The sequence below is a fragment of the Hippocampus guttulatus genome, chromosome 10 (assembly GCF_054856545.1).
Source record: "Hippocampus guttulatus isolate MCC_2025c chromosome 10, RoL_Hgut_1.0, whole genome shotgun sequence".
NCBI lineage: Eukaryota > Metazoa > Chordata > Actinopteri > Syngnathiformes > Syngnathidae > Hippocampus > Hippocampus guttulatus.
The window spans coordinates 9,534,996-9,553,568 of NC_141270.1; the positions used below are offsets into that span (position 1 = coordinate 9,534,996).

Consider the following 18,573-nt stretch of genomic DNA (forward strand, 5'->3'; position numbering starts at 1 on the left):
TACATGGTGTCATACAAAATATTTAATGGGTTTTTAAAGAGCAAAGTTAGAGATCTTTTCTTTTTTTAATTCTCTTGGGATTTCTACGCGTCAGAGGGTCAGTTTGAGGAAATTACAACAGAGAGGGGCGGAGAGATGCATAGTCTTCGGCATTTTGTCAGACCATTCCAGCTCACAAATGACTGAGTCCGTCCGAGCAATATGACCCACTTTGGATATGTAATATGGATTTTCTTCTCCGCGTGGGGTACAGGTATTTCTCTTTTCCTTTTCCCCTCCATATCTCTCGCTTTCTATGTTCTTTCATAGTTTTTTCTTTCTTTCTTTGTTGGCTCATTGGGATATTCCTCTTTGCAGGGAGTGTGTGGACTCTACCTCATGTGATGAAGTATCAAACAGTGATACCTCAGAATCTGAAGAATTCATCTCACATCACTGGTGCTTCCACCCATCAGGTAAGTCACCTTTCCTCACACACACACCCTGCAGCTCATTTTAACCTCTAAAATCTCTCATGTACATGTAATCTTGTGTATGTTGTGCAGAAGTATCCTGATGTACTGAGGTACTCTTTGAGGATTGCAGGACAAAACTGCACACTACATTTGGAAAGAAATACGTAAGAGAGTTTTATTGTTGTCTTCTTGAGTGCATATTCGTGTACATCAACCACAATGATCATTTCAGGGAGCTCATTGGAAAATCCTTCTTTGTGACACATTATTCCGAGCAAGGCACCCAACTAACAGCGACGCCTGCTCTTGAGGTATGTGTTGTTTCATGAGGGTTGTGTGTTGAGAATGAGGGGCGTATGTTTTTACAATGACTGAAATGTATTAATGTAAGGCAAGGGTGGGTAAACTTTTTCCTTTCAGTCAGGGGCTATCAGTCATATAAGGGTCACAGCCTACTAAATCCATGAATAAGATAATGTAATCATAAAATAAAGGTTAATATATATATATATATATAGAGAGAGAGAGAGAGAGAGAGAGGTTGAATTCATTTAATAATGCCTCAATGGGTCTTGTTTTGTATGAAACAGGCATGTCCAAGTGATTCCCAAAGTTGGAATCTCAACATGGTCCGACATGTCTGGATAAGATAAGGACTTTACATGACTAAAGAGGCTGTAATTCAGCAGTTCTCAAATGATTTTCCCTTAGGGACTCACATTTTCCCATGGTCTTTAAATTGTGACCCATTTTTGTAGGAGTCAGACAAGGCAAATAATTGTTTTTTTTTTTAAATAGCCTTCAGAAACACGTAATTGCAACTAATTACATGTGTAATCCTCATTTCAGTGAACGTGATCTTTGCATATGTCAAGATTAATACATTTGAGTCAGTTCAAAGGTTGGGGGTTGAAATCCAGGCCCCTCTCCTTCTTATGTGTAGTTTGCGTGTTCTCCTCATGCTTGCGTGTTTTTTTTCATATACTCCGTCTTCCTCCAACATTCCAAAAACATGCACGTTCGTTAAATTGAAGACTCTACATGCGAGTCCGAATGGTTGTTTGTCAATATGTACTTTGTGATCGGAAAGTCAGCTGGGAAGGGCTCCAGCCCACCAGCGATGCCACTGAAGACAATATAAAAAAATGGATGGATGGCTGGTCTACCAGTTGAGAATGATCGGTCCAGTCTAACCCTGGATTGATTAGTTATTAATTTCACTGTGTGTCCAAATCATTTGTGTTCATATGATTTTAAATGTAATGCTTGCAACACAGGAGATTGTGGCATGTATTCATCAAGTACAGGAAATCCTGTGGCATCATACCCATCTGCGATGTACTTTTGTCAGATTTACTTCATATCCACCCAAATGGACTATGATTTGACGTATGAGGTGGACATGTCGATTACTTAATGACATAGTTCCTTCCTCTAATTCTGACATCTCACACAGGAAGTTGATTAGTAATGCTAATGTATGTTCTTGATTTCTCATTTCCCTTTGACCGTGACTCATAAAGTGCAACACGTCAAGTTTGGCCTCATATTCTGCTGCCACTGAGATATTTGTGTTCAAATCTGTCTCTTCCTGACATGTTCAGAATCACTGCTACTACCACGGACATGTCGTGGGAGTCAGCGACTCCTCTGCCAGCATGGAGCTGTGCTCAGGATTAAAGTAAGTCTTTTTGCCTCCCTGCTTCCCATCCGGTAAACTTAATTCCAAACAGGTTATCGTTGCCATAGCATGGCATGCCAAATTCATTTAAAACCACAATGGTTTGAGACTGCCCACCATGACTCATGTCCAGCATGTTAAATACAGACTCCCCTGCAGCCAGTTCCTCCGTGAGAATTAATAAGATTGAGTATGACTGTGTTTGAGATCCAGATGTCTCAGTCTTAACCTCTTCAAGTATTTCCTATGAACAAGATTTCAGTTTGATATGAGGGCAATTTTCGTCTTTGCTCTGTCCCTGAAGTTCCTGTTTTTCCCTACAGGGGGTTTGTGCACCTCCAAGATGAGACGTACCTGATAGAACCTTTGGCCTCACTGCAGGCTGAAGTTCACAGTGATGAGGGTCTTCATGCGATTTACAACTATAAACACCTGAGAAGGAAGAGGAGCTCCTGTTCCCATGGCAACACAACCATGTACTATGATCATATCGCTCGTCCGTCTGGACTGCTCCAGCTCAGCAGTCTGGTAAAGACAGACGCAGCATAGACACATCCATACATTTTGCAGCCAAGTAGCACACTCATATTTTACATCCACACAGACGACAAAATTATTCAGTTCAGTGTGATGATCGAAATTCTCAGATGATTGGATACCATCCCCATACCTTCAATTCCAAGCACCCTACTGTATATCTTTTACGACTGTACTAATGTCTTTTTTTCCCTTGGAAAATATCTAACTTCCTCAGAGAAGCAGAGGCCAGACCAGAGACAGAGAACGAAAACCCAGAACAGTGGAGCTCGCTGTGGTGGTCGACAACACGGAGGTTTGATTCCTCTTTCTCAGATCCAAAATAGCCTGCCGTATATTTGATTTTAATCAATAATATGCATTCCCATATCTGCTAATGTCAATGTTTTCCTTTCCAGTACAAGAGGTTTGGTAATCAAAGGACAGTGGAGGCCAGAGTGCTTGAAATAGCAAACAACGTTGACAGGGTACGTGTCCCTCACACAGACAGAAATAGTCAGTACCGTGAAATAGGTTCTTTTTCAAATTCACACAACTCCTCGATTCTTTTTATGTGGTCTGGGAATATTTCATGTGCATGCACAACCTGCTTTGCGTCTGGATAGCAGAAATGGAGGAAAAAGTGTGCTGATACGGTCTGTTCCCTCCAAGTGATTAAAAGGAGAAGTTCTCGCACTTCAACTGTGAATCTTAACACCTAAGCAGAGGAGTTTCACACATATCACACTCTGCAAGTTTACATATTCTCTCAAAATTGGGCCAACGTCTGTGACTCATCAGACAGTAGACCCAGCAGTGGCGGTCTGCGACAGCATGATCCCCGCTCATGTCCTTCGTAGCGTCATGTCTGACTCGCCTTTGAACTTTCCTCCACAAACTGTATCGAGGGATCCGACTTTTTCGCTTTCCCTTTGAAAGTGCATTCCGCTATTGTGTTCCAGCTGTATCGTCCTGTGGGTGTCCGAGTGATGTTGGTTGGACTTGAGATCTGGTCGTACAGAGATCAAATAGTGGTCAGCTCCAGTCCCGAACAAACCCTCAGCCGCTTTCTCGAGTGGCGCCAGCGGAACCTCCTGCCGAGGATGAAGCATGACAACGCGCAATTCATCACGTAAGACTCAGCCGTATTTTTTGGCTCACACAAAGAGCCTCTCGTCTGCTCTGACTACGATGTGAAAAATGTTCTCTTTTTCTTGTTTAGAGGCTTGGATTTCGAAGGGGTTACAGTCGGTCTGGCCAACACAAATGCAATGTGCACCTCGAGCTCGGGAGCGGTCAATGAGGTGGCTGCTTACTTTTGTTTCATACAGTCATCTATAATCATCAAAAGACCGTGGCTGTTGATAGTTGGGCTTTGGGGAAAACGTCTTGGATCCACAAATTGGTCAAACTAACAATATATTAATTGATAATGGATGGATGATTGATTGATTATTGTTACATCAATTTACTCTGTGTGTGTGTGTACTGTATACAATGGTTGTGTCTATTTTTGCCCTGTGATTGGCTGGTGGCAAGTCCAAGGTGGACTCCGCCTTTGACCCAAAAGTCATCTAGATAGACTGCAGCTCATACACTATGTATATCATTTATGAACAGTGCAGCATATTGATCAGAGTAATGTTGTGCAGAAGAGTTGTGCCAAAATGGTGGTATCGATTTCCCATAGATGAAGTCATGTTGTCCTTCTTGATATTTAAGACTGACTCAACAGTGCGATTTGTCTATATCGCCTCATCTTCTAGAGCAACCAGTTTCACACAATTGAGCAATTAATTAATACCAAAATATCAAATTAAACTAACAAAAACCATGCTTGAATATAATTCAATGTTATACAAGTGTGAAAGATACCAGTAGTTAATTGTAAAAAAAAAAAAAAAAAACACTATTATTTTGAAAGTCAAGTGACAATCAATATGTCAGCTGATGCTTACTTTATATGACTTGGTGGATATTCCTCTTCTCATTTTTTTTGGACTGAGTCTCCTAAATTTCTACAAGAGTCAGAGATAAGGAAAAGAGGAACATTCAGTCCATAGATAAACTTGACAGCAGTTTGAGTGCGTATTTTAAGATATCCTTTATTTGTCCCACACTGGGGAAATTTACAGTCTACAGCAGCAAAATTGGGGGGTAGAAAGAATTAAAAACAAAGTGTTTGCATGCACAAAAATAAATGTAACACAAAAAGAGAGCTGTACACAGGTCAATATAAGTATAATACAAATATATATATATATAGATATATTTTGTAAATGTGGGTGGGTGCCAGACTTCATGGGCTCCAGTGTTTCGATTTCACTTGTCTTAACACCCCTCCTCTGTGCCCACAGGACCACAACAATAACGCAATAGGAGTGTCCTCTACCATCGCCCACGAGATGGGTCACAACTTGGGCTTGTCTCACGATACGGAGAATTGTATCTGCGGTTCTTTGACATCAAAAAAAGGCTGCATTATGGCAGAGAGCATCGGGTATGTGAATTTAAACTCCGACTGAGCCTGATTTGTACGACTCAAACACGAGTAAACATCAGGGCATCTTGAATGCTCCTCTAGTGCCGTGCCTCCAAAGATGTTCAGCAGCTGCAGCCAGCACCAGCTCAACAGGTTCCTGGAGGAGATCAACCCAGCGTGTCTGTTGGATACCCCCTCTACCGGTCGCCTTTATGGTGGGCCAGTGTGCGGCAATGCCTTCCTGGAGCCCGGTGAGGAGTGTGACTGCGGAACTGTAGAGGTAGGCTGCGCTCACGCAAACATTTACATGACCAAATCTCAACAAGCAAGGCTGGGTTGTAATATAATACCGACTTCCAAGGAATGCAAGAATCCCTGTTGCAACGCTACGAATTGCAGACTTAGCGCAGGAGCCCAGTGTGCCGAGGGTGAATGCTGCCACAACTGTCAAGTGCGTATGCGCTCTCCGTGCGTCCACTCAACGTGCTAGTCGTGGCTGTGACAATTTGCAGGCTCGTCGGTTGTGTGTGATCAATTGCATTTGTGGTCCATGGCCATTTTCAGCTGAAAGCGTCTGGCAGCGTCTGTCGGCCAAAGACAGGAAACTGTGACTTGGCAGAACACTGCTCTGGACTATCTGCCTCCTGTCCTGCCGACGCCTACGCCCAGAACGGGCTGCCATGCAACCGTGGGAAAGGATACTGCTACAACGGACAGTGTCCGTCGCGACAGCAACACTGCAAGAGACTGTGGGGACCAGGTAGAACACCAAAATATATTTTGGTCTAACTCTCATAAGTTCGACTATATCACTTGCCTGCACTGGCTTCCTGTGCCCAACCTCAAAACTAAAAGGCGGATGTGCCCCATCCTTGCACTCCGTTGCTTCCAAATTATGACATGCACTTCCATTGGAGTCTGTAAAAAGCAGTTAAAAACACATTTTGTCGGCAGTTATTCTAAATAAGACTTAATTGATTAATTTATTTTGATTCATTGTGTGATTTATTGTTTTAGATGTGAATGTAAAAGGTTTGTGATTCCATATTTTAACCACACGAAGCACTTCGTGAGTCCTCTCTGCGAGATGTGCTAAGTGCACTAAATAATATTTCCTTGCACACTTCATGAAAAACGACAGTATTGATTCTGTTTAACAACACTGGTCACTTGTCTTGTGCCTTATATTATAGATGCTGAAGTGGCTGCAGATGCTTGTTTCTATCAGCACGGAGGCTGCAGAAAGAGCCTGTTTACCCGTAGATGTTTTGGCCAGTATGTTTTGACACAATGACAATGACACATATTTGGATAGCATTTTTGACTTTGTGATTGATTGCTTTGTATGCAGAGAGCAATCATGCGGGACACTTTTCTGCTCGGGAGGGTGGGAGTTCCCAGTGACAGCCAGGAAGTCCTTTTACAAAGTAGGAAACGAGGAATGCAACGAGGCGACCATGAACCCTGAAGACAACTACCCTGCAGACCTGGGCATGGTGCCCACCGGTACCAAGTGTGGCAACAATATGGTAAAACTTAGTGTCGCTTTAGATTGGAGCTGCTCTAGACAGTATGCGCTGCTAACATGTGTACTGATCCATCTTGAAGGTATGCCACAACCAAAAGTGTCAAGACATCACAAACATAAGAGCGTACGGAACCAACGACTGCTCCGCCAAATGCAACAACCACGGGGTGAATATTTTACCCACACAGACACACGCTCACACACACTCAATATTTGAAGTATCTGACTGAATTGATCTTCGATAGGTTTGTAACCATCAGAGCAAGTGTCACTGCGATCCTGGTTGGGCTCCACCTTACTGTGAGGTGCTGGAATCGCAAGTGTCCGACGGTACTGTACTCATGCACAGTATATAATCATTTTGTGTGATCGTGTGAATATTGAAGATGTCCTCATGTTTTCTTTGTGTCTGACACCCTTACTGTTGTGTGTGAAGCATATGTTGGTCTGAAGCTTGAAATGTCCAAGCTCAAATTCTTAGGATTTTCTCAAATAGTGGCCATGCCTTTGATCGACGCTGTGCCCAAAAATGCAAAAAACTTTTCCTCATGTAGATGAGGAAAAAATACAGGTAGTAACTTTAATGATCTCAGATGCTTTCCGGTACTTTCCAGACACAGACATTCACCCTTTCAGGGACAGCGGTTAATACAGTGGACAGCTTAGCAGTAATGGAAAACGGAAACAATAATGTGCTGCGTGTCAGATTTTACAGATAAAGCAACAAAAATGATGCACTATTTTCTGCGTATAAAAGATACAGAAAGGAAAAAAAGGAGTAGGAATACAAAACAAGAAAGGACAAAAACAGGATGGCTCCACTAGTATAATCAACCATGTATGAACTCGAACAATCACACAGGCACGAAGCTAATCGCATTGATATCGCACTGTACATACAGTACGTGCCTGTAGGTGAACTTGATGAGAAAGTCGGGGTTTTTTTGTGACTCTGCCTTGTTTTCCTTGACACTTATGACTTGGAATGCATTCCACATGGGGTCGGACAAGTGTGCTTTTGTGATCAAATAGAGGCACCAGTATGGTGGAATTCCGCTTCGTAGATACAGTAATGACATTAAACGTCATTTACTGTCGCTACCCTCAAGCAACGAATGGAGATTGATAATGTGATGTGTCTTTACAGGCGGGGGAATGGGGCTTATTGTGTCCCTGGCTGTAAGCTTGCTCATAGTCGCAACCCTTCTCATCGGGGGCTCCGTGTGCTGCTGCCAGAAAATACAACCTTCAAAGAGGTTTGACATTCAACTCTCTTGGTCTTGATGGATCAATAAGCCCTCGTGTCTTTTTTATCTTAGTTTCTGTGGGTATTTATTTTCCAGATGCCTCCCATCTACCTCAGGACAGACAAATCCTTTGTTCCCATCAGGCAATGCGCGGGGCAGCCCTCACCTTCGTTCCACAACCATCAGCCAACCAACTTTTGTAGAGTCGTCAGCTACTCAAGTGTGTAAACCGCATTCCTTCTCCATGGTTGGACCATCGAATGCCAGGTTCAAAGCCTGCAGAACAGCTCCTGAGGTTCGTCAGTTAGATCGCGCAGCTTTTGCCTCTTCAAAATGTTTTAAAAGCCAAAAACAAACAGGAAGTTTTGCCCGGTTCGGATTATGAGGAACTCCTGTGAGGGAAAGGGTCCCATCAAGACTAAAATGGTCTAATAGACAAAATTGGACAATAAATGAAGCATTTGGGGTCCAGTGGAACCAAGAAAGGTTGAAAATGAAATCATCTATTCCCACAACGTATGTGTAGTGAATGAATTTGTTCCAGCTGTCTCCATTATAAAACCATAATTATATGTGCAGGTTGTGATGCAATTAACATTTTCACATTGCTAAAGGTCAAACAAGTAAAAAGACAAGTTTAAAACTGTGTCAAACGAAAGTACAGTCAAACCGCTTTCTTTGGACCGCTTTCTTTGGAAGACACCTCATGTTGTAATTGTAGTGAGGACTAATTGTATTGCTCTTCATGTAACCAAAACAAACGTGGAGTGTTTCCTTTAGAGCACAGGTTTCAAACTCATGGCCCGGGGGCCAGATGTGGCCCGCCAGGTCATTTTATGTGGCCCGTGAAAGCAAATCATGTGTGCCAACTTGCTAAAATCTGTCTCGAAATCTCAAATTGTCATGTGTAAAAAAATGCCATTAAGGTTTTGCAACAATTTTGTTACCCAGTTTACACTTACTTGAGCAATAATTGAACAAACTATTATAATTGACTTGACTGCTTCCAAAACTAGTAATCCATTCATTTATTGTGTACAAGTAATAATTTTGTGGTTTCACTGTCATAAAGTCCCTCTGACGGAAGACATAACTCCAAATTGGTGACGAAAATGAGTTTGACACCCCTGCTTTAGAGTCTCGCTGAATTGAAGTCAAATGACACACATGATGATGGTTTTAATTCCGTTAGCATCTCAGGCCAAACCTACCCGTAGCTTCCAATCGATTTCGGTGACAGTCACTACTGATAGGAATGTAACACAGTCATATTGCGTGTGTATCCTGAGAAAATTATCCATATTTTTGGGGTCCCAATAACAAGCCTTCATAATTGTCTCGATAGCATTGCCCCCAAAAGACCCATATTGTGTCTGGAACCTTTTATTTTCCAGTCACTAAGCCAAGTCTTTACAAAGTCAACTTCCTAGGGAAGCACTCATCATGCTTTTCTTTCCACCTCGTTGTGTCCTACAGCCCCCTAAAAAGGAACCAACTGTACCTCAGCCATCAAAGATCCAACAGGTAATTTGATCCAGACGTTAGCACAGAACCCCCACAAAAGCCACTCTTATCATCCTCATCAGTGTTTATATTCCTACTTCAGTCACATCATGGTTTTTTTTTCTTTTAGGGTTTAAGGCCACTCTTGCAACCACCAGCAGTGCCAAGCAAGCCTATTGAGGTAATGTATAAAATCGACTGGAATCAAATGTTCGCAAAACGGCTCATCGTTTTAATTGTACAATCAGTTCATGATGAATATATGGATCAACGGAATTGCCTGTCAAAATGATCAATAAATGAAAACTTTGTGTGCGTGTGTGTGTGTGTGTGTGTGTGTGTGTTTGTTAACAACAAATGTGTCTAACCTGTGGCGAAACTGAACTTTGAACCCTATTATAAGGGTGGGCTATGAAACACCCTCATACCCATGGGTATAACTCCCCTGCTTAATAATTTCAGTTTGTTTGTTTTTTTGTAGCACAAAGTTCAGTCTGGAAAGTAATTACGCAGTTGTTTTTTTATGCATTTTTATTTGTTTTTTATCTTTAACAAATCTGCAAAAATCAGCTGGCTTTGTACAGGGTTGGAAGAAAAAAGGGGGCCTTCCCCACATTGTTCCTGCACTATGACTCAGGGGAAACTTCAGGGCCGAGCAGCCAAACAGTAATCATTAAGAGGCGTGTCCCAAAACATGTAATGTGATTATTCACATATTGATTTGTGATGACTTCCAGGCTAGGCCGCTACCTCCGTCCAGACCTCTACCACCACTAACGTCCAAACCAGTAAGTCAAGATTTAATCATCCACGTGGCCAATGTTTTTGTTGTTTCGATGTAATCATTTGCGTTCTCACAGGTCACAAAGCCGAAACCTGTCACGCCTCCAGTGAAGCCAAAGCCCGCCGTTGTCCCTCTGCAGCTGCCTCACACTCAGCTGGTACGTCTCGAGACCACAGCGGTGTTTCGCTAACTCCGCCACGCCTCGTCTTGTCAGACTCTCATTGTTATCCCCAAGGAATCTGCATTCACAATTGTGGATTTTTGGCCATCATCCCAATATAGCGATTTAATGAACTAGCAGTGGCTTGGTATTAGCTCCCCTGAAAAGTAATATCCAGTATGTTTAAAAAAAATAATAAATCAAAAAAAGAGAAAGGACATCGACACATTATTGTCAACTAATTGTGCTTTGTTCAAAGTCAGCTGGGATTGGCTGTGTGTAATGAGGATAAGCAATACTGAAAATGGATGTATAAAGTGGCTAAATCAAGCAACAAAAGTGCTAAGTTCATCATTGGCTGCACGTCTGAAGAGATTGTATTGAAAGATGCTTCTGATGTGTGCTTGCTGATTGTATTTATGTGTATAGCTTGCAGGAAAAGCTGCCCTGACTCGACTCAGTAGACCCAGATGACCGAGGGGAATCATTCCACTTCTGAAATCCCCAGATACTGATGCTCTTATATCACCTACAAGGACTTAAAAAGAAGGGAGAAAAAAAAGCTCTCAGGAGACGTTGGTGTAGGTTCATGCAGGGACAAGACCCAGCTGAAGGATCAACAACAAAAATCTGCGTAATTTCTTTTTGTTTTTCTTTTTTCTTACGCCGTGAGGATTACCACCATCTGCCTTGCTTCTTTTTAAAACTGTGATTGACAGCTCTTTTTGCTGCGCCACCATGATGAGACGACGATGATCTGTTTGAAGGGAAACATCTCTCCCGCTTCTCCTCGATCCTGAGATATGTGAACGCTTTATGATTGCACTGCTGATGCTGTAACTCTTTTCTCATTGTTTTGGTACGAAGAGAAGTTTTCACATGTGGCACCAATGTGGGCACTTTAAATATTTTTGTATGATAAAAGCACAGAGCGTAGCCGGGGGTTTCGGGAGCCCCTACCCAGCCTGTTTTAGATGTTTCTCTAGCTCCAATATATCCGAGTCAAATTATCAGCTCATCAGCAAGCTGCGCACAAACTTGGTAATGGTCCCTCATTTGAATGAGGTTTGTTGGAGCTAGGGAAGCATCTAAATCAGACTGGATAGTTGCTCCCCCAGGACCAGACTTGGAGACCCACTGATGTCGATTGAATGAATTTGCCTTGAATCCATTTGTGGGACTGTATGAATGTACGAATTTGTGCTTGACAATTGTCTTTTTCACATTGCAACCCATGTGGATTTTAACTTCTCAAGGGATTTTAAAAAAATGTATGTTCTATGCAGTAGTTGCCGTCACATTGTCCCTTATAGAAGTAATAATAACTCATTTAACGAGGACTCAAAATTCAATCCGAGTTTTATTTCTATTTATAAAGACCATCGTGTGCGCATGCATGTGTTTAAATAAAATTACAGAAAACTTAATTTTTTCCTCTGTGCAATTATTTGAGGACATTGACACAGTACATTACTGCATACCATAGAAACTCCCAGATAGCACTTGATGGCCGTGAACAGGCTCGTCAATAAAATCAGTGCAATGGCATTAAATGTTCACCAACCGCTTTGAAACAACATGCTGGAATTGCTTTTTTTTCACCTTTTAAAAAATACGTTTCATCAGTTGCAGCGTTTATCCGTATCTAAAATTGCCTGATTTCTTTTAACAGTCACCTTAAAATCTCTTAATCGATCAATCGTAAAAGGTTTGGAAGTCACATAAAAATTGCTTTATCTTTCTAAAATGAAGAACTTTTTTAAAACCTCATTAACAATCTTGAGACTGAGACGGAATAATTTATTCATTTAATAATTTCTCAATAATTTAGTTTCATCTTAAATGAAAAACAATGCTTTTCTTGCAAGACTCAGGACACTTTCTTTGTTGCATGGATGTTCAGCTTTGAAAAGCTGAAAAAAATTATTTTAAAAAGACTGAATGAATGCACATATTTAAGTCGCAGTGAGAGGTGCGCTTCTTCGTTGCCTCATTAATGTGGTGTGTTTAATTATAAACGTCGGTAAACCATTGCATAAAACACATTATATCAGTACATAACGTAATCTATACGTCTGCTGACGTAATTGTGCTCCTTCCGCAAGGACCCCTTACGCTGCGTTGCTATGCAACCGCTTAAAACAACCAAGCGAAATCGTCTCGTGCTTGAATTGAATTCTTAAGATATAAAGAAACGCGAATAGCGAATGGAGCGAGAGTTAGACGAGGACGAGTTGCAGGATTTGTACGCGTGGATAGATAAAATTCGTCTTTCAAGACCAAAAAGAAACATCGCCAATGACTTCAGCGATGGAGGTACTTCAAGCTAGGCTAAAGCTAAAAACCAATACTCGGGCATCAATGTAATGAAAGTCATTGTGGAATGCACTTTGACAAAGATAAAAGTTCTTAGTTTTAATTTACAATGACAAACATATTATGTTCATTGAGGCGAAGGCGTAAAAATCGCATCAAGTGGACTTGAATTTTTAATGTACTTCTTGTATTGAGTCACAAGAGTAGACTATTCATAATGATGTGTGTTTTTATTGTTCATTTTATTTGGTGTTTTATATATATATATATATATATATATATATGGATGGATTGGATAGACTGAATCGATGGATGGAAAAAAGTATTCTGGGCCAACAAATCAAACAACAGTAGTGGTACCTGGGCCTTTGCCCCATCTACACTGCTGCACAAATAAGTTAATTGTGTGCTCTGCATAACATTATATGAGTTAATATTTCATGAATGTATTGGCTTTCTGTCCGCAGTGATGGTGGCTGAGGTCGTCAAACATTTCTTCCCAAAGATTATCGACTTGCACAACTACACTCCTGCCAGCTCCACTCAGCAAAAACTCAGCAATTGGAACCTCCTTAACAGGCGAGATGCAACACATTGTCCGTGCATTCATATATCAAATTAAAAAAAAAAAAAGATTTGGATGCAAATCCTATTGCAGGCCGTACACAGACCTCAGGAAGTCGGTTTCCCACTGCTGCATAAGATGTGCACTGGTAATTAATGATGTGAGTGGCCAGTGAGTGTGTATCCTAAACATACTTGACTTGAGAGTTCCTGTGGCGTCTTTGTTTGGCCATGACCGAGGAACAAATTCACACAGTGTAAATATTTTTTACAGTATAGCTCATAAATATCGTCATTCTGATGGAAAATGGGCACAATGGGAATTCACTCTCACCCACCACTCCCAGTGGGCCCGTCAAGATATTCAGTGGCTGAACTTAGCTAAACTCTCTTCATCTGGCCGTGTGAACCAGTCCAAACACTGTCCTGAACCATTTCAAGGGCACAGGGCCAGCCCCTGAGGATCCCTGTAGTGTTAATCATCACAACATGCAATGTCGGTATAAAACGCCTTCCATCTGCTGCTTCTTTCCTAATTGCAAACAGATGTGCGTGTGCGTTGTTCAATGTCAGTTTTGCAAACACAGGAAGGTGTTTTCCAAGCTGAACTTCCACGTACCTGAGAAGTCGGTGAAGAAGATTATACTGCGATCTGCGGGGGTGATCGAGAGTGTGCTGAGCGGCCTCAGAGAGAAGATACAACAGAAGTTGGACCATAAGCCACACACCATATCAGTATGTGATGCAAGCCTACATTGAAATGTATTGTGTGCATCGCTAAATGTCTATTTTCAATACAGGATTTGGAATACTATGACACCAGGAACCCAGAGAAAACCCTCACAGGTAACTTTATCCTTGGTTCTTTTACTCCAAGAGAATTCGTACTACATACCACCCATTTTCTATATTGCTTCTCCTCATTAGGGTCTCACGTGAGTTAGAGCCTATCCTAGCTGACTTGGCGTGAAAGGCGGGATATGCCCTAGATGGGTCCGCAGCCAATCGCATCGCACATACAGTATACTGAAAACAAACATTCACACTCAATTTCTCACCAATAGACAATTCTGACCTTGCATGCATGAAATGTAGGAAAAAGCTGGAGTACAAATATGTTTCCAAATAGTTTTTTTAAAATTAATATTTAGTGGTGCTTACAGGTTTGATTTTTTTGAGTCACCTCGCTATTTCCCCATTGAGATGAATCGAAAGGCCATTAATCCAAAAAAGTTTTGTTTTTAATAAGGAGAATTACCACTCTAATATTGTTCTTATCGAAAGAAGTAATAACAATTCTATAGACTGCAAAGAACGTTTTTGGGGTTTAATGCTGCAATCCGTTTCATTGTGCTGCGCCATATGATATGCCCGCCTTGGCCAATTTGAGGTCGTAATTAATATATGATAGTCACGCAGACACAAACAAAGAAAAGTACTCTTCTTCGATTACCGTGACTCCTTAAATTGTTGGAAAATTAGTTATTTCGTGAAGGATAAAGATTCTATGACTGTGAGTATTGTTAAGCATGTCAATTTTCATTCCATGTTAGCATTAAATTACGGGGCCATTCAGAGAGAAACATTCTTTGGTTGTTTTAAATCAAAAACATGTAATTGTCTTAGTTTGATGGGAGTGGCGCGAAGCCTCTTTTTTCTTTTCAAAAATTGTTGGCTAGTTTCCAAAGTGCTGCTGTTTTACAAATTTGCAGCCGTGGCGATTTGAAAATTGCATTTTACTATATTGCGACATCGATTTGAATTCGATTAATAGCTCAAATATGATACCTTTTTACATGCTGATTCTAGAGGATTTTCCCCTGATCCGCTCAGCTACCCGCCCCGTAAGTGCATGTCTTCCTGTCCAGATCATCGTGACCACACACACACACACACACACACACACACGCGCATGTGATAAACCAATGTCGCAACCTTTTGGGCGTCAGTCGCTGACACGGCTCTCTTCCAATTCTCGCACCTCATCCGTCCCCGCCAAATAACTTTGTGAGCTGACCTCAGACCAGCTCCTCTTTCCTCTCCTCCCCTCCACCCTGTGTGCTATCACAGAGAGAGACACAGAGCACACATCCTTATATCAGCAGATGCCCTTATCACTGACTAAAGATCAGCATGGCAGAACTTCAAGGCCTTCCCTCCCTTGTTCTGCTTCTCTTCATCACGCTCATTCTCTGTCCCCCCCCCCCCCCACCATTGTTTGGGCTGGGAAGATTTACTGGACCGCTTAGTGTGTCCAACAACAGCAAACTAGTCACCTATTTTAAAAGAGCTGACATGATTGTGAAGGGAGTCTCACTTTTTTTTCTTCTCTTTGCTTCAGAGTTTAGTCAGTGTGAGGCCCGATATCTGTCCGAGATGGTACGTGAGGAGGTGAAACGGGATGACAAATTAAAAATGGAGACAAGGTAACAAAATCAAACTTGACGTATTTCACTGCCATCTACCAAATAAACAAACAAAAAAAACGACAGCCCCACGGGAGGAAATAGCCTGGTTGCATAAATATACACACCCTTCAGGTCAAACTGATATAATGCTTTACTGTGGATATGCCGTATGTTTTGTAAGAAAAGCTGTCCATCACGCAGACGAATTAGGAATACAGGTGATTATTGTCCCGTGTTAGACGCGGCCAGTGCTTGCCAGAAACCTTTCACAGCCTCCGGTAGTTTTCTTCTGGTCTTTTCAGCAATTTTGGCAAATCCATCTCTTGTTTCCGTCACTGCTGTGCCATTGAACGGCTTGGAAATTCTTTGAAATAATCTCCTCTACATTGTAAAGACGTTCTCTGTAAAATAACAGTAGATTGCTGGCAGCAGGGATGCCAGTAATTTACTGTCCTGTAATTTATTAAGTAAGTATACTACTGTATTTGAAATTACAGTATGTTATCATCAGAAAACAGTGGGTGGTGTAGCAATTTTAACACCGCATCTTACCGCAGTTACCTACTGTTCTTGTTGACAGACTGATTTCAATGCTAATGAATATTTATATAATACAACTTTATTTCACGGTATTTTACAATTATTTTTTTCACAGTAAAATTACAGAAATTCGTTTCAGTGTAATTGATGAAGCGTGAACTATTCAACATTTTTCCCTGAAACAATTTGACTTTCTTTTGCAATCGAATTGTCTCGTCACAGTTCATTTCCAAGATGGAAAGATGTCTGACGTGATTCATCTTTCTCTCATTTTTTTTCATTTCATCATTTCAACTGGGTGTGTGGATTGTTTTGTGTATCCACTTTGAAAAAAAAAATTGGCCTTTGATGTTGCAGCAAACTACAACACACAGCTCAGTTTTACTCCAACATGGACCCAGCGGTGCGCCAAATTCTAAAGGAAAAAGAGCATGCAGCCATGGCTTTGCAGGAGACAGTGGAGGTACACACGCACGCACGCACGCACACACACACACACACACACACACACACACACACACACACACACACACACACACACACACACACACACACACTTCAATCTGGGAAACACATCGCTTGACTTGTCTTCCTATTTTCATTCTCTGCTGGAAAAAAGCAGGTCATACAGACATTTTGCATGTGTGTGTGCACGCATATATGGCACAAGCTGTGTCAGCAGTGGTTCGTGAGTCAGTTTTACCTCAGCGGATATAACTCGCAATGTGTGACAACATCTGCATGTGAGGCAAGAGGCAACAAAAGGACACAAACGTGCAACACTTCCTCTTTTTTTTTCCTCGCTCATTGCTGACTTTCATCTAATGCACTGCCTGTTGTTTTCTCTTCTCCGCATTGGCTTGTGTGCGTGCGTAGATCCTGCAAATGAAGGTGAGCAAGTTGGAGCGCCTGATACAGCTAAAGGACATGCGGATAGATGACATGAGGCACAATCTGGAGATGTGTACCTGTCTGAAAGGAAAGCACACAGATTCTAAACCCAACAGCATTTAAGCACTGAAAAGCAATTTCTTTGATTTGCTTATCTTCAATTCATCCCTTACAAAAAAAAGGTCTCATATATTTCACGGTCGAACCAGGATTTTTTTTCCCCCTATTGGAAATAATGGAAATTTAAATAATTTTTTCAGCTCACAAAAGTGAAAAAGAAGTTACCGGTACTCTCAAATGGCATAAGCCAGAAAGTGACCCATATAGTAGCAAGTCAGTCAGCAACTAGCGATGGTAGTAGCTAGCTAACATTAGCAGTTGACTTCACTGCTCGGACTTTAATTCTTTTCAGCCTTATAATCTTTTCTTGTTGAGTCTGGTTAAGAATTTTTGGAATATTTAAAAAAAAAGCCTCAAAATGACAAAAGAACAAAAACAGAGTTAATCATTTGATGCGAGAGGAACTGAGCATTGGTGACATTTAGGACTTTTCCAGAAAAATGTTGTGACATAGCACCATCTGCTTTTTTTTTTTTAAAAGAGAACACTGAGGATTTTGTAGGCTTTAGTCCAAAAGTATTACACAGTTAGTGGAAAATTGACTGACTAAATTGTCACGAGAACACAAGTTCAGTAACTCTTATCGGCCAAAATCGGCTGAACTTATTTGTAATTAAGTATAAACTTAAGTATCCTACAACAATATAATAGTAATTGATTTAAAATATACTGCAAGGGATCCTTCTTCATAGTCACATATAGTACTTCTACTACATTGTATTTAAGATCTAACAAGTCAAGAATACTTAAACATAACACGAATGTAGTCCGGTTCTAGAATATCCCTCAAGATTTCTCGAATGCATGCGTTATTCATCCATAAAATGGTGAAAATGATTTTTGAGTTACAATTAATAGTGAATTCAAATATATATTTTTTTTATAAGGGAATACTATAAAATACAGCAGCAACTTTATTTGTTGTATCTATTTATCAAAGTTTTAAGTAAGGGAGATTTACTGTACAGTATATTTATTTGCCTTTATTGTGATTTACTAAGACTGTATTGAGTTGATGCATTCTTTATGAAGTCCCGCTCTGTGTGAAATCTGAATGTGCTTTTTTTTTTTAACATATCTGCAATCCTTTGTACAGCTTGTACCGTCTGACCACCCCGTGCTCAATAAATTGTCTAACTGCTTTATTTTCCCAACGTGACTTGTTGAGAAATAAGCTGCGAACACAATGACATGCAGTGTTAGGTTTACTCACAAGCACTGTCAGTTCCTCAGACTCATCTAAAAGTGTGACAACTTATTTTTAAAGCAACTCCTGTTTCCGGTCAAGTGTGACTTTTGCTTATAGATAGCACATTTTTCACCACCATTAACAAGATGAGGCTGACAGGTGTAAGAATAAGTTATTGATGATTCAGCA

At 41.0% G+C, this 18,573-nt stretch overlaps 2 protein-coding genes across 3 annotated transcripts; both read left to right on the plus strand.

Moving 5' to 3' along the window:
* Positions 1-159: 159 nt before the first annotated feature.
* Positions 160-11,783, plus strand: adam8a (ADAM metallopeptidase domain 8a). 2 transcript variants are annotated; one of them, XM_086122276.1, is made up of 25 exons: positions 160-253; positions 358-455; positions 546-619; positions 688-766; positions 2,060-2,136; positions 2,460-2,664; positions 2,891-2,968; positions 3,072-3,140; positions 3,615-3,784; positions 3,875-3,956; positions 5,010-5,152; positions 5,237-5,414; positions 5,496-5,585; positions 5,699-5,894; positions 6,328-6,409; positions 6,486-6,663; positions 6,743-6,829; positions 6,908-6,992; positions 7,810-7,918; positions 8,006-8,204; positions 9,386-9,433; positions 9,543-9,593; positions 10,150-10,200; positions 10,273-10,353; positions 10,786-11,783. In XM_086122276.1, the coding sequence occupies exons 1-25, from the start codon at positions 202-204 to the stop codon at positions 10,828-10,830; spliced, it is 2,607 nt and encodes an 868-aa protein (XP_085978402.1). In that variant the 5' UTR covers positions 160-201; the 3' UTR covers positions 10,831-11,783. The 2 variants fall into 2 exon arrangements, with proteins under 2 accessions (XP_085978402.1, XP_085978403.1); XM_086122277.1 differs by having other exon boundaries at positions 166-247.
* Positions 11,784-11,900: 117 nt separating this feature from the next.
* spef1 (sperm flagellar and cilia associated 1) lies at positions 11,901-18,337 on the plus strand. The gene is made up of 7 exons (XM_086122279.1): positions 11,901-12,672; positions 13,140-13,251; positions 13,824-13,971; positions 14,037-14,082; positions 15,578-15,662; positions 16,542-16,647; positions 17,061-18,337. Exons 1-7 carry the CDS (start codon positions 12,564-12,566, stop codon positions 17,196-17,198), a joined length of 744 nt encoding a protein of 247 aa, XP_085978405.1. The 5' UTR covers positions 11,901-12,563; the 3' UTR covers positions 17,199-18,337.
* Positions 18,338-18,573: the final 236 nt, after the last annotated feature.